The sequence below is a fragment of the Bactrocera oleae genome, chromosome 6 (genome assembly GCF_042242935.1).
Source record: "Bactrocera oleae isolate idBacOlea1 chromosome 6, idBacOlea1, whole genome shotgun sequence".
NCBI classification, from domain to species: domain Eukaryota; kingdom Metazoa; phylum Arthropoda; class Insecta; order Diptera; family Tephritidae; genus Bactrocera; species Bactrocera oleae.
The window spans coordinates 3108013-3121618 of record NC_091540.1 but is presented as its reverse complement, the minus strand read 5'-3'; the positions used below and the strand labels follow the sequence as shown (position 1 = coordinate 3121618).

The 13606-nt window shown below is 32.6% G+C and overlaps 1 protein-coding gene across 4 annotated transcripts in view; it reads right to left on the bottom strand.

The window, feature by feature from the left end:
* The window catches only part of LOC106616376 (protein TANC2), a 95882-nt gene that overhangs the window by 48211 nt on the left and 34065 nt on the right, over nt 1-13606 (bottom strand). Inside the window, exon 1 of one of the 4 annotated variants that reach the window (XM_070111206.1) lies at nt 2420-2522. The exons of the other annotated variants lie outside the window; for them this stretch is intronic. Within the exon in view, the coding sequence (XP_069967307.1) occupies nt 2420-2507 (88 nt within the window). The 5' untranslated portion in view covers nt 2508-2522. Of the gene's footprint in view, nt 1-2419; nt 2523-13606 lie in introns of those variants that run through there. 4 annotated transcript variants of the gene reach the window in all.

Below are 13606 nucleotides of genomic sequence, written 5' to 3'. Positions count from 1 at the left end.
CACCATTTACCACATCTATTACTAAAGAGAGCAAAGTTTATAACAGGTATGTCTTTAACGATATGACAGAGAATATGAGAAAGATTGAATACATTTAATCGCTTCTGTCCGTTCCTACAATTTTAAGGTAATAAAATACTGCAGAATCTTCTGTCGAACTTACAGTCGAAATTCATGATGCAAGCATCTAAGACCGATTGAGGAGCTGTTGCATAAAAAATGGCTATCTCATCACTTAGCAAAGAAGACGAGACCGATATTCTAGACATATGAAATGTCGAAATAAAATATATAATCCAGAAAATAGGGATGAATCCAGATAAATCAAACGAAATCGATATTCTAGACAGATGAAAGCCTCAACAATATAGACAATTCAAATACAAAGGGATAGATCCGGATAACTGATTTCCACTGCCGTGAGAAATTGACGGCATCTTAAGCTGCTGTAAATAATACCATTTGTTCAACGAAACTATAGGATAACTAAAATGATCTCAAACTCTGATATCAAAGGTGCGCACCTATATTTTTCACAGCTTCCAACAAATTATACACTACACAAAAAGGAAATACAGGGATAATTTTTGTTAAGTGGGACTCTCAGACAAGTCGCGATTATTTTGATCACACGAGCTCATAAGGATCTAAAAGGCACAGCAATATTCGATACGAGGTCCAATTACTACCGAGACGAATGTCTCTGACTTAAAATCGTGGATACCACAAATATCGCACCAAACCATACAGTAATATAACGCTGGGATGAAATAAAGAATACGTACATAGTAAACAAATAAGAGACAGTTATATAGACATATAACTATTTGCGCAACAAACCCGATAGAAAAGAGGAAAATGTAGCGTACATTGCAAAAAAAGCAAGGTCTAAGCCCTGACCTCACGCAACACAAAACAACTCAACCCACGCATGAAAATCCCCAAGCCCAATGGCATTCTTTCACTTTTTATCAACAATCAACCCAAAATTACGACTACACACCTTAAAATAAAATAGAAACAATTCAACTCAAACAAAAGTGCCCGATATAACTCAGCGACGAGAAAAACGTGAGCGCACTACAAAAGTTGACCTAAACTCTTTGTCATTAGTCTTGGCTTGGCTACCTTTTATGAGCGTTGAGCGTTGTTATTATGTTGCATGCAGCAAGTACACTTAACGCCCACAACACAACTCGGCTTGTGTCACCTGTGCCCTGGGCACGTAGCTCGCGGCATTTCTAAAATGTACTCAAGTATACAAAAGAGAAATAGCAAACTGCTAAGTAAAACGAAAAACAACCTTAGCTTTTATAGTGCATAAAATGCAAAGAAACAAACACGCTAAAAATAGTTTAATGCAAATAAAGGACAGCGGTGAAAAAAATAATAATGAAATGTATAATAAAAACCAGAAGTGTTGTTTAGCAATTCAATTATAGCTGTAAGCAAGCTGCGCGCAGTAAGTCGACAGTGGAGCGCGCGGCGCGTAAGGCATTGAGTTTGCTATACGCCCGCGCTACTGAAACGCCAAACGCCAGCAGCATTTCTTGTCAATTGCGCGCAATTTTTATGTCATTCTTCAACCAACACTGTTACGCGCCTTACTTTATCTACAAACGTCGCGCGCGCCCGCTTTATATTTATATGTGTGTATATAAAAACGCCTGCGCGCACTCTGACCAAAGTCAAGCAAGCGCGTAATGAGTAATACGCTGATGGTCATCATGCGCCGCCACGATGCTTGCTTTTATTGGCGGCCCAATGTGTTTGGCTTAAATTGTTGTTGTCACCACAGCCGCTTACGGTTATATCGCTTTACTGATTAACCTATTGCTGTCGGCGTTAACGCGCTACACATTTCACTGCGTTGCTGTTGTCATGTTTTCTATTTTTACTTCCATTTTTCGGTTTGATGATTTAATTTATTTGTTTACGCGGAATTTATGAGTTCATGCGGTAAGGTGTTGATTGCTGCCAGAATTGGCGTGTGCGCTTGTATGCTCACTCTTTTTATGGTGATGACTTAAGTGTCGAAAAATGTAGCGATTTCTCCAGTTTTGAACGCGTTCACACGCGAATCGCGTCAAAGTTAGATATTTGCATTTAAGGCGCTTGAAAATGTTTTTTTTTAATTTGTGAAATATTTACAAATTTTTTAATTTTTGTTTCCTTGTTGCTAGTTGTTCATTTCGCTTTGTTCACTTTGTTTGCTGTTGCTTTGTTCGATCGTTATCGCTAGGCCATCAACGCTGGCGCTCCGTAGTACAAGTAGTTACGCCGACGCGTCAGCACGTTTCGCAGAAATTTCGTACATATATGCAGGTAAAAATCATGATTGCATACATACATACATATCTATATGTTATGTAAACTAAAATTATATATATATATATATATATGTATGGTATTTACTCACTGTATGGCAAGCCGTTGGTGGGCGTGTTCGCGGAATGTCGACGCGCATCGTTACACAGACGACGATAAGCGCGAAGACACTTCGCCATAGAATGCAACAATGCCTTTTGAGATATGCATATGCATCGTGAGAAAGTCTAAAATAAATATTTAGAGTTACTTCTTTATAGTTATTCCAGAAAGTTTAACTTAAGGTATTTCACAGAATTTTCGTTAAACGCTTTTCTAACTAAAAATACAAATTGCTTTACAATATTCTGAAATACACATACATATGTATATAATCACATGAACAACTATCTGAGTTCTTCATTTCTTTAAAGCAGGCCCTTCGACAAGTTCTTGTCCTAAATCATTTATCAACTGTTCTCCTCTCTAGGCTGAGAAGTCTGGGAGATGATTTTAAATTCTTCGCCCCAATAATTTTCATATGCTCAGGTAAATCATATATTTTTAAATAAGTTGGAATAAGTAAATAAAAATAATCGATATATTATCGATATTTCTTAATTATAATATATCGAAATATCGATCATATTAAAATGTATTTAATTTAATATAAATATCGACCTATTTACACATAACTTTTTTTTACAAACATCGATTTCGAAGATTTTTTAGCCCTCTAGAAGAAATATCAATAAAGATATAGACATGTAGTTACAGTGTTTGCTGCAAAAAACATTAATATTCAGCATATAATATTAATTTTCAGTAACGTTTTATGAAAAGATATATAGGTAAACATATATCGAAAATCGCTGACAAATATCCACATATATCTTCAAAATTTGCTCAAATAATCGATATAAAGTATCGATCATGAGAAATATTTAATGTTCCGAAATAAATACCAATTTTATAAACGGGTATACATATATATCGAATATCGATACCAAATATCGATATTATCTACATACTTTACTTTAAAGCATCGATGTTTTGATATATAGTAACGATTATGTAATACTTTTTATGCTCTGAAAAGAATGTTAAAAAATTGATATCGATATATCCGTCAACTACTACTACTATTTTCGTCAACTGCTACCAATATTTCCAAAAAAATTTCATTTTCGACACCTAAAATTTTGTAATTTTATACACTCCTAACAGCTAATGCTACAAGTATTTACATATATAAATTAAGATTTCACGATTGCGCGCCAATAATCAATGTGACAGCTGTCATTGCTTGCGCAATCAGTTGTAATAGTGCCAAATCAATGACATTTCACTATAAAAGATAAAAAAGTTACTAAATCTTAATAGTTACTAACAGCTTAAAAGCCCAGCTGGGCAGCAAGTCCCTTTCATTTTAGTATTTTTTGCTTTATTCTTATTCTGCTACCATCATTCACGGGTTAAATAGCCAAGCGCTTAAATATTTGCAACGACGACGAGCCGTTGCGGTAGTTAATTTTAGCGCAAGCACGAAATGAGTACATCAAAATGTAAAGATCTCACGATTTTTCTACTTCTTGTTGTGGCGAGCTAAAAATGCTAAAACTTGACTGTGAGTGTATGAAGGTACTTAATAAAAATGTAACAGTATTTTTTTATAGACGTACATATGTATGATTCTACTATTTTTATACTTCTAGACGTTTTTCTCTACTGTGTGGATTGGTAAGTAGCATTTAGGTACAGCTCAGTACTTTTGCAAGAGCTTTCTTCGCTAACTGTCTAAATTGCTGCGCGACTAACCGCCAACTGCCCAAGTGACTACCTTCCGGGCAACCTGTCCGGATTTTGCTGTTCTGCATTTAGCACTTTTTATGGCCAAGTCTGGCATTGTTTGCCTTATCCGCAACATGTAAAATTTACGAGTTCATTTGCTCGTGTCGAATACCATTTTGCATTGCTATTGTTGTTTGAACATTTTGGTTGTTCTCGAGTACAGCTGTCTAGTCTATATTGGCCGTGAAGGCTTTGGGCTTATTCATTTTCTATTTTCTGCGTCGCAGAAGCTTATCCAACGTTGAATATGTAGACAAGGAGAAGCCGCTGAAAAAGACGCGCAATGAGCTTTTATACTGGCAGGTCGAAGCTAGGAGGGAAGATTGGACGGAGAGTCTTATGTCAGGGACACTCTGTCAAGCTTAGCTTAAGTCTACCGGATTACTTTAGTGTATTTCAAGCAGAAGTGGCTGCTATTAAAGTAGCAGTAGACTCACTGCTCCGAAGAGCAGCTTCATTCCGGGAGGTGAGCGTTCACTCCGCTAGCAGAGCGACCAGCCTCTACTTGCCTTTAGCAAAATTCATTATGCCGCAATCGTAGTAGTTCTTACTGGACATTGTCCAATCGAAAGGAGTTCTAGGTATTACAATGGCGCGGCGTTTGAAGCTGTCCAAGTAAGATCCCTGTTAGGATCGACCATTCAACCTAACCTAACCTTATCCAATTTAACTTAACCTAACCTAACATACTTAGAGCTTTGAAGAGACGGAGGCGACCTGTATTGGAAAATATAATACAGTAGTCACGAGTTCTATTCCCATCTCAGAATAATTTTATGTGATAAGACTATAGAAGAAAAATTTTCTAGTAGCAATCTGATCTTGATGCCTCAGAACTCTCTTGAACAATCAGTTAGCTTCTCGTTATAGGGTAAACTTTGTTATTCTACAGCACTTTATTTAAATAGCTGATAAGATCCAAATCGCAATATGTATGTACATATATCGAACCGAAAAAAATGTGTATATAATATTGAAGTGAGACCTGATAGTAACATTTTCATATAGAAAGAATTTAATGTTCAATCAAAATAAATTTGTTAAAATTAGTCTAAAATAATGAATATGTCTAAAAAGTATTCAAGTATATCGCTTTAGATCACCTTTGATCAGCCAGTTATGTGATTTGTAAGCAAATTGATCTATAAACTCTATAAAAAAAAACAACGCGCACGAATGAAAGGCAATTAAAGCCCACAATGGACAGTAATTATCGCATAACAAATTACTAAATGGCCGGTGACACATGGATGCGTACAAAGAAACAAACCACCGAAGTTTACAGCTGCTTCATATTACAAAGGTGCGTCTATATGTATGTGTGTGTCTAATTTGATTGAAAACGCCTTCACTTTCGTTTGACACTGACCCAAATTCAAAAATTTCCACGCCATACAACTATTTCTAACATTTCTAATGTTACAATGCCGCACAAGAACAACAACAAAATAGGATGAGTCATCTTTACACACCACGAAGGTTGAACTGATTTGCATAAACACACACAAAAACCGATGCGTGTGTGTAAATGTGTGACAAAATATCAACACAAAATACAAAAATTTGAACATTTAATGAGTAAAATGGAAGATTTTAACATTTTATTTATATTTATGTGTATTTTTATGTATTATATTTAACTAACAGTAAGCCGTAAAATCACATAAAACAAATTATTAAAACAGATTTAAGAGTTGTGCACAGTTAAGTTTAGGTTTATATATATTTACATTACTATATTTTATTTTGCACCATACGAAATGTGTGTCAACAGCACACGAAACGTTCGGACGCTCACGCATACAATCACTCAACCAGCGTTGTTTTTGCACCGGAAATAGTCAGCATACAAATACCAAAACAATACCACACAAAATTTCGAATAAAATCACGAATATTTAGTGCTAAATAAAATACCCTCTAGGAACAATTTGAAGTTTGGGAAACATTTTAAAAAGATTTGAAGCATAATAGGCTTGTTACAAGCCGCAAAACCACTTTATTGATGTTAAATTTAGGATGGCTTTATTGAAACCAGAAATGTAAATTTAACTGATTTTTAAAATATTGCCATCCATTTTAAAACTAAGACTTACTGCAATTTGTAATTAAAGTATTTATATGTAATTGGCGGTATCCTAGAAGCCTATTTTAGAACATTGAAGTCAAAAAATACGTTGACCAGTGTTGTCACATTCTGAAAAAAATTGAGTTGACAAGGTCAATATTTGGGAAAATTGGATGTCGAAAATGTTTTAGAACAGAGTTGCTACTTTCGAAATATTAAATTAGGTTTGCTAGCTATTAAAGTCTGTTAAATAGGCTTGCTTTAAGCCTCAAAACCATTTACATGTAGGGTTTTATGCTACCAATTATCTTTATTTTATTCATTTTTGTTACAAAACTTGCTTATAATTAAAAGTGTTAAAATTTTGGCTGACTTTATTGAAACAAGAGAAGCAGAGAATATAAGTTCTATTAAATATGTTGCCACCTAATTTAAAAGTAAAACTTATTACAACATGTGACTAAAGTATATATACCATATGAAATTAGAGATATCATGGAAACCTATTTCACAACGCTGAAAAATAAAATACAATAACCAGAGTTACCACATTTTCATACAACAAAAATTTAGTCCCAAAACAAGGTGAAAATGTGAGACAATTTTATGCCGAAAAAGTTTTAGAACAGAGCTGCCGCCTTAAAAATAATAAATAAACTCTGTATTTATTTTTCTCGAATCATTTCAGTATTATGACAATGTATGTAGTACATATATATATGTGTTAGGAGATTTTATGCCAAAAAAGATTTGGAAACTTAGGGTGTCATTCAAGAAAGTCTCACAAAGTGAAAATTTTCTATAATATATTATTTTAGAATAAAATTCAAAAGTCAAAAACAATGCCAAAATAATCTTAGCTTACCGAGAATGTATATATGGACATAATTATGTTGTAATAACACTATAAAAAACACTTTGCAAGCTTCGAATTTCCTGCAGGGTATGATCTACAAATTTCTCTATAATATATCTGCATAACATACTCTGAATATTAGTGAGCATAAGTGGACCACAAAGCCCACCATCGCATGCAGTTGCTACACACACTTACTCCCAGCTGTGATGATGTCGATCGCGCGACCGTTCAGCTCAGCGCTAATAAATCAAATTCACTTCCGTTGCAAAAGCGAAAAATTCACTATGAATTAGTGAATGAATGAATGCATGTGAGATGAATGGCCAAATGACTGCGAGTAAACGAATTGAATGGGCATTGTGAAGTGCGTGGAATGTTTGAGTGGCAAATGTTGCATACAGATTTGCAGAAGAATGTATGTGTGTGCAACAAATCATGCAAATTATTAACAACAATTTACGCTAATGAATGAGTGTGGGCAGTGGGTAAGGAAAGAAAAAATAAAAAAAATAATAAACAAAAACAAATTGAATACCATATCTGACTTTCTGAACGGTGAAGAGGCAGAATTTGCATACAAAATAGGTAACTATTACGAAAAACCGGCGGTAATTAAAATGTGAGCATGTATGTGTGCTTACAAGCGCTTGTGTTTGTTTTTAGTTGTGATGCGAGAACTTTTGGTTGCCAGGGCAACACCAATAATAAGAAAACATAACTGAATACAATAATGTTTTGAATAAGACCGAACACACGCTCAGCACAGCGTTCGTACGCCCATTTTCGCTAAAGCCTAGTAAAGCTGTCAAAAGCTGTAATGCGCACGCCCAACTAAGTCTATGGATGTATGTAAGCGTGTTTATTGTCATGCATCTGTCAAATTGTGGCAACTTCCGTTCTTTGGTAAAAAAAAAAATTAATAGAAAAAAAAAAATAACTTCAGTAAGTGATTAAAATAAAATATCGAAAAATAAATTTAAACAAAAAAATTTAATTTAAAAATATCGATTTTTTTGCATATATGGTGAGGAAAATTTTTCCGACACACTCCGTTTCAGATATACGTATTTCTCAAGTAATGATGGCGGGAATACAATTTTTGATACTAATTTCTATTTTTTAAGTCACTCTACAGTGAAAAGTTTTTCACCAAAAACTTATTTTCTCGGCGAAGCCACCATTTTGTCAAAAATCGCAATTTTTACTTGTCCTTCGATCGTAACTTGTATTCATCTAATGTAATAATTTTTTTTTTGTTTTTGGTTTTTGAATTTGAGAGAATTTTACGTAAATGAAACAGATCTACATATATTTATAGCTAGATGAGAACTGAGACTACAAAAACTTTTTCAGAACATTATGAGGAGGTTTCTAAAATAACAAGAAGCACAGAATTAGAACTACTGCTATATCGTCCACGGGCTCCGGTTTTCTCTATACGGCACTGCATACGGATCCTAAATCTGACTAAAATATAATTGAACATAATTATAAAAGTTTATATGTAAGTAGTTACGCGAATAGATTAATATCGAAAGGTATAAAGAAACCCTGTCAATTCTTACACCACCTATGCTACAGCTCAACATTTACTTTTTTAATTAATGATACTTTATTATACATATCATATGTAATAAATGAAAAAACACTCAAAACATGATATGCCTTAAATGTCTAAAACATTTTAATTAAACCTTAACCTGACGCTTCGCAAATCACTCAACGAGTTTTATATTACAAGTGACATAAATTTGGGGTTAATACGCAAAAAAGAGTCAGACATTTCGGCGCAAGAAGTTGTCAAGCCAAAGACTTGTCGCACAACATTTGTGTTGAATAGTTGGGTGTTATGACCGAAAAAGGTGGTAACAACAAAGGTAACCAGTTGAACAGTTGGTCGCCTCATTTTGGTGGGTTGTATTTTTTTTTTATTTACATTGCGGCTGGTTGGTAGTTTGACAGCGCACAAATGACAGTTTACGAGAGTGCGCGTGTGTTTGGCACGTTGACAGCTGGCGGATGCAAGCGGGGAGCGCATAAGTAACTGGTAATACTATATACTACAGTTAGTGTGGGTATTTCATTCAGTTAATGATTCACTCATTCATTTAAGTTAGTATTTCAATTTTGTGTGTAGTTTATAAGCTGGTTTTGATTGACTTGGTGTGACTAACAGCGTTTAACTGACAGTTAGTCGCAGCAATACTTTTGGTAGTTAGTATTTTTTAGTAATTTTTTCTTGACTCTATTGGATATATTTTTGGTTAATTATGTGCACACTTTTTCCGCTTCTCGTTTTACCACCAATCACTTTCGTAAATTCACATGTCACATTGATATTTTGACACTTGTAGGTAGTCACTAAATTGTGCGTTTAATTAGATAGGAAATTTTATTCGTTATGACTTAATTTTGTGAAGAGATCACTTCTTAAATGGCAATAACAAAATTCTACATATTAGACTTGTAAATTTATATTAAAATACGTTGTATTTAAAATTATGTGCGTAAACAGTTTTGAATGTAATAATCCGCTGACTGGGATACAGTAGTTGTCAAAAGCTGCCGAGAACAATTTATGTTGAAACTTGAAGATGATACTGATTTTACAATACTGAAAAAAAATGTACAGAAAGTAAGGTTAGAACTACAAAAATTAAGATTTATTTTATTATTTTTTTCAAAACTAGAACCTTAAGAAAAATATGTGTCCAGAATATTGCTCATCTAAAGTTATAACTTTTCCCATCTTCCCGGTGATTTGTGGACTCCATCCCAAAAGAACTGAGTCGGGTTGCTAAAGATGAATCAAATCAATTTTATACCCTGTTCTGATGTGAACCGTATTCCAGTGAAAGCGTTCTGCCTCGGCCAGAACAGTATTTCAGTACATGTATATTTATCATAAAATGCTTTACTATTTTTTTGTTAAGAGATCAAAAAGTTTATCTCATAAATTGCCTAACTGTCAACGCTGTAATGTTCATGATGTGTAAAAAAAATAATTTAGATTTATTGCCATGTTAATATGCAAAACAAACTAAGAAAAAGAACATGTAAAAAGTAATGAAATAAGCAGAAACGACCATCAAAGGTTCACCGTCATAGCTTTAAATAAACTTGCACAACAACAATGACGCATAAAACTTTAATTTGAGTGCTGTCAAAAAAGAGCAGCCATCCACAAGAATTGGCATGTGTATGCGTCTGTCAGTCATATTTTATTGACATTTTCGTAACGCTTATGCCATTTATGCGTGTACGACGAAAAAGAAAAGAGCAAAAAATTAAAGAAACGCACAACTCGTGCTCTTCTAATAGGTTTAACGACTGTAACAGAGGCCTGACAGGGTCAGCTAAGAATGACGAAAAGCAAATCAGCAAAAAAGATGGAAGAACCTTGAGAAATAAGAAAAAGATATACTTTTTGTATTATTTATTATTATTATAATTTTTTTTCTATTTTATGAACGCAAAGCCAGCGCTCGTAAGCTGCAGAAAGAAAAGAACACCAAAGCAGCTTTAATTGTTACAATACATACGTAGCATAAGCAACAAAAATAAAAATGCGTATAAAATTATTCGCAAAAAATTCACTATAAATTATTATACGGATTATAGGCAATTTTTCTTTATTCTTTTTTTTCAAATTAAAAAAACATGTAAAAATATTGCCGCAAACATTGAGGTTAAAACTCTTGAACTCATGAACATTAATAATTTTTGCTCAACAAAAAGCAAAGCAAATACGGTTTTTTCGTATTTTTTTTCTTTTATTTTTGCTCTGATGGCTCAACAATTCGTGATACTAAAATAATCAAACAATGTTTTCATTAAGCATTTTCAGCATTAATATTTAGTAGGCACGCTGACGCCTGGTTTTTGTTTTTATTTTTTATTTTTTGCCTCTTTAATATTCATAACTGTTTGACACAGATTTTTGTGCGTGGGAAAATGGCGGCAGATGGCCGGTTTGCTTTATAAACTTGTATAGCGGTGAATTAAAACAACAAAATAGTTTAGTTTGAGCCTACAAGATTTTGCAGGGCGTGTGTGGGAATTAATGGCGAAAATATTTGAATTTAGTTCAGAGCGTGGTGAGAACAGTAAATTGGATAATGTAAACAAATAATAAATATATTAAAAATAAAAATAAAAAATTTTATAAAAAAAATAATTAAATAAACATTCAAATATTAAAAAAAAAATTTAAAAGCATGGTACCAAGAAGCAACAATATAGCTTTGTCTAACGGTGGAATTAAACATACAGTATAACAAAAAAAATTTATTTTTCTTTTAAATAGCATGTTCAGTGCTCTGTGCAACAGGATAGTTCAAGACGCGCACACCATACAATAATAGTAATGGTACAGTGTTCTAGCTCCTCCCCTCTAACCAAGCAACATGGTATTGAGGATTATTTGGATTCAATCCAAATATATTAATTAGTTGAAACAAATAATAATAATAATAATTAAAAACGATCATTAAATTGTTCTATCAAGCGTAAACTACGTTTAAGTTCTAGGCATTTATCGAATTTATCAGCTGACTCCAGTCATCATAAAAACAAAACAAAACTCTAAGTACGTGTTTAAAAACTGTTAAGAACATTGAGCTCAAAATATTTCCTTGTAATCACGCTAATTTACAAATCAATTAATATAAATTTTCTTTTTTAATTAAGTAATAAAAAGTCAGAAATGAAGTGTGTTGCCCTATCGTCGCATACCGGAAAATAACAAATAACATAAAGAGCTTACAGCAATAAAAAAATATGAATTTTATATGTTTGCTGATAACAAAATCGAACTGCAACATTAAAATTACTTAATACCAACATTTGCAAGTAACAGTATACATACTTGTATGTATGTAAAAATATTTATATAAATAAATACAGACACAACAAACATTTATGCTGGCATGCCGCGTGGCGCGACTCGAGCGATTGATCGTTTAATGGGTCAATTGGGTAGAGATTAGAAATGAAAATGCATTAAAAAGGATTTACGTATGAATATGTATGTAAGTAGGTATGTATGAGGAAGTAAAAAGTGAATGTATGTTGAATTTCTAAATAAGTCTGAAATTTGTTTAATTCAAAAATGAAAAAAGGAATGTTTAAATAAAAAAAAAATAGAAATTAGGAGACTATTCTTTTCAATCTAGTCTAGAAATTTGAAAAAATAGCTGCATAATTTTTGAAAATTATTATTTTTTTAAATTTTATTTATGTGTCTTGAAATATACCGAAAAAATGTATGGCAAAGAATACAAATTTCAATTTTCAAAAAACACTCGATTCGGGCCACTAGACTAGATTACCCCTTTCAGAAAAAATAAGATTTTTCGAAGCATCAAAAATACGGAAACTTAGAATGATTTTATTTATAAACTTATATCAACTAAATTTAACTACAAGTAATGCAAAAATTTTAAAAACAACGCCTTTAATGTTTTTTTTTAACACATCGCTCTCTTTTATACCTCTTTGAAACGCCCCTCCATTATGTCTCAATACAAAACCGCCTCTGTACGTGCGTTCATTTTGATAAAGCGTGAAATTTTTAAACACCAAAATGTGAAATGACAAATGTCAGTTGTTGTAATAAATTGTCTTAACGAGTTTTTCTTTCTTTTCGTAATAACACGCGCCCTTTCACAACCGAGTGACCCATTTCAATTGACAATTACAAGTGGGTATGTTTCATTTGTTTTGAAAGTGTACAATAATTGAAGTGATTAATTGTTTTTTTGTTTTAATAATTATACAAATACAATTAGAGCAGGTGAAGGTCGACATTAGACTCTGTAGCATAAATAAAGCAGGAAAAAAATTAGTTCAAATATTCTGTTTAAAAACGGGCGCAGCATAAAGAATATGTACACATATTTTGTTTTTACGCAAATTTTGGTAATTTAAAATATTAAGAAATGTTTACTTTTTATTTTACATATGACAAATTTTCTACTTTTTTATTTTAATTCTTTTTATATAATTTATTTTTTATTTACATCATTATTTTTTATTATCAGAAATATTTTAATATTATACAATAAATGTATGTACTCGTATGTGTGTAGTCTATTATATGTGGAAAAACCTTTTTGGGACTTAGTCACCGATTCTTAGATTCGATTTCAAACCGTGTTATTCATTGTCGCGTACATTTTCCTCTAATATTTCACTATGCTGAGCCAACAAATCGCTCAGGTACAAACTCGCAAAATATCATATTGACATATGACATTGATAGAATTTTTTTAACATAACGGTACTGTTAGAACCACAACTCCGCCTTTTAAAAATAATGGTTCACATGGAAAAAAATATTTGTTTTGTAATTTTCCTAAATATATGGACACACATATCTACAAAAATATTTATAAAATCATGTGTTTAAAATAACTCAAAAAACATGTTAAAGCATTGTTTTACAACAATTAATTAAGCAAAATTAATGAATATGCATAACAGCAAAAGCCAGAACTAACTAAATACATACTTACGTACAT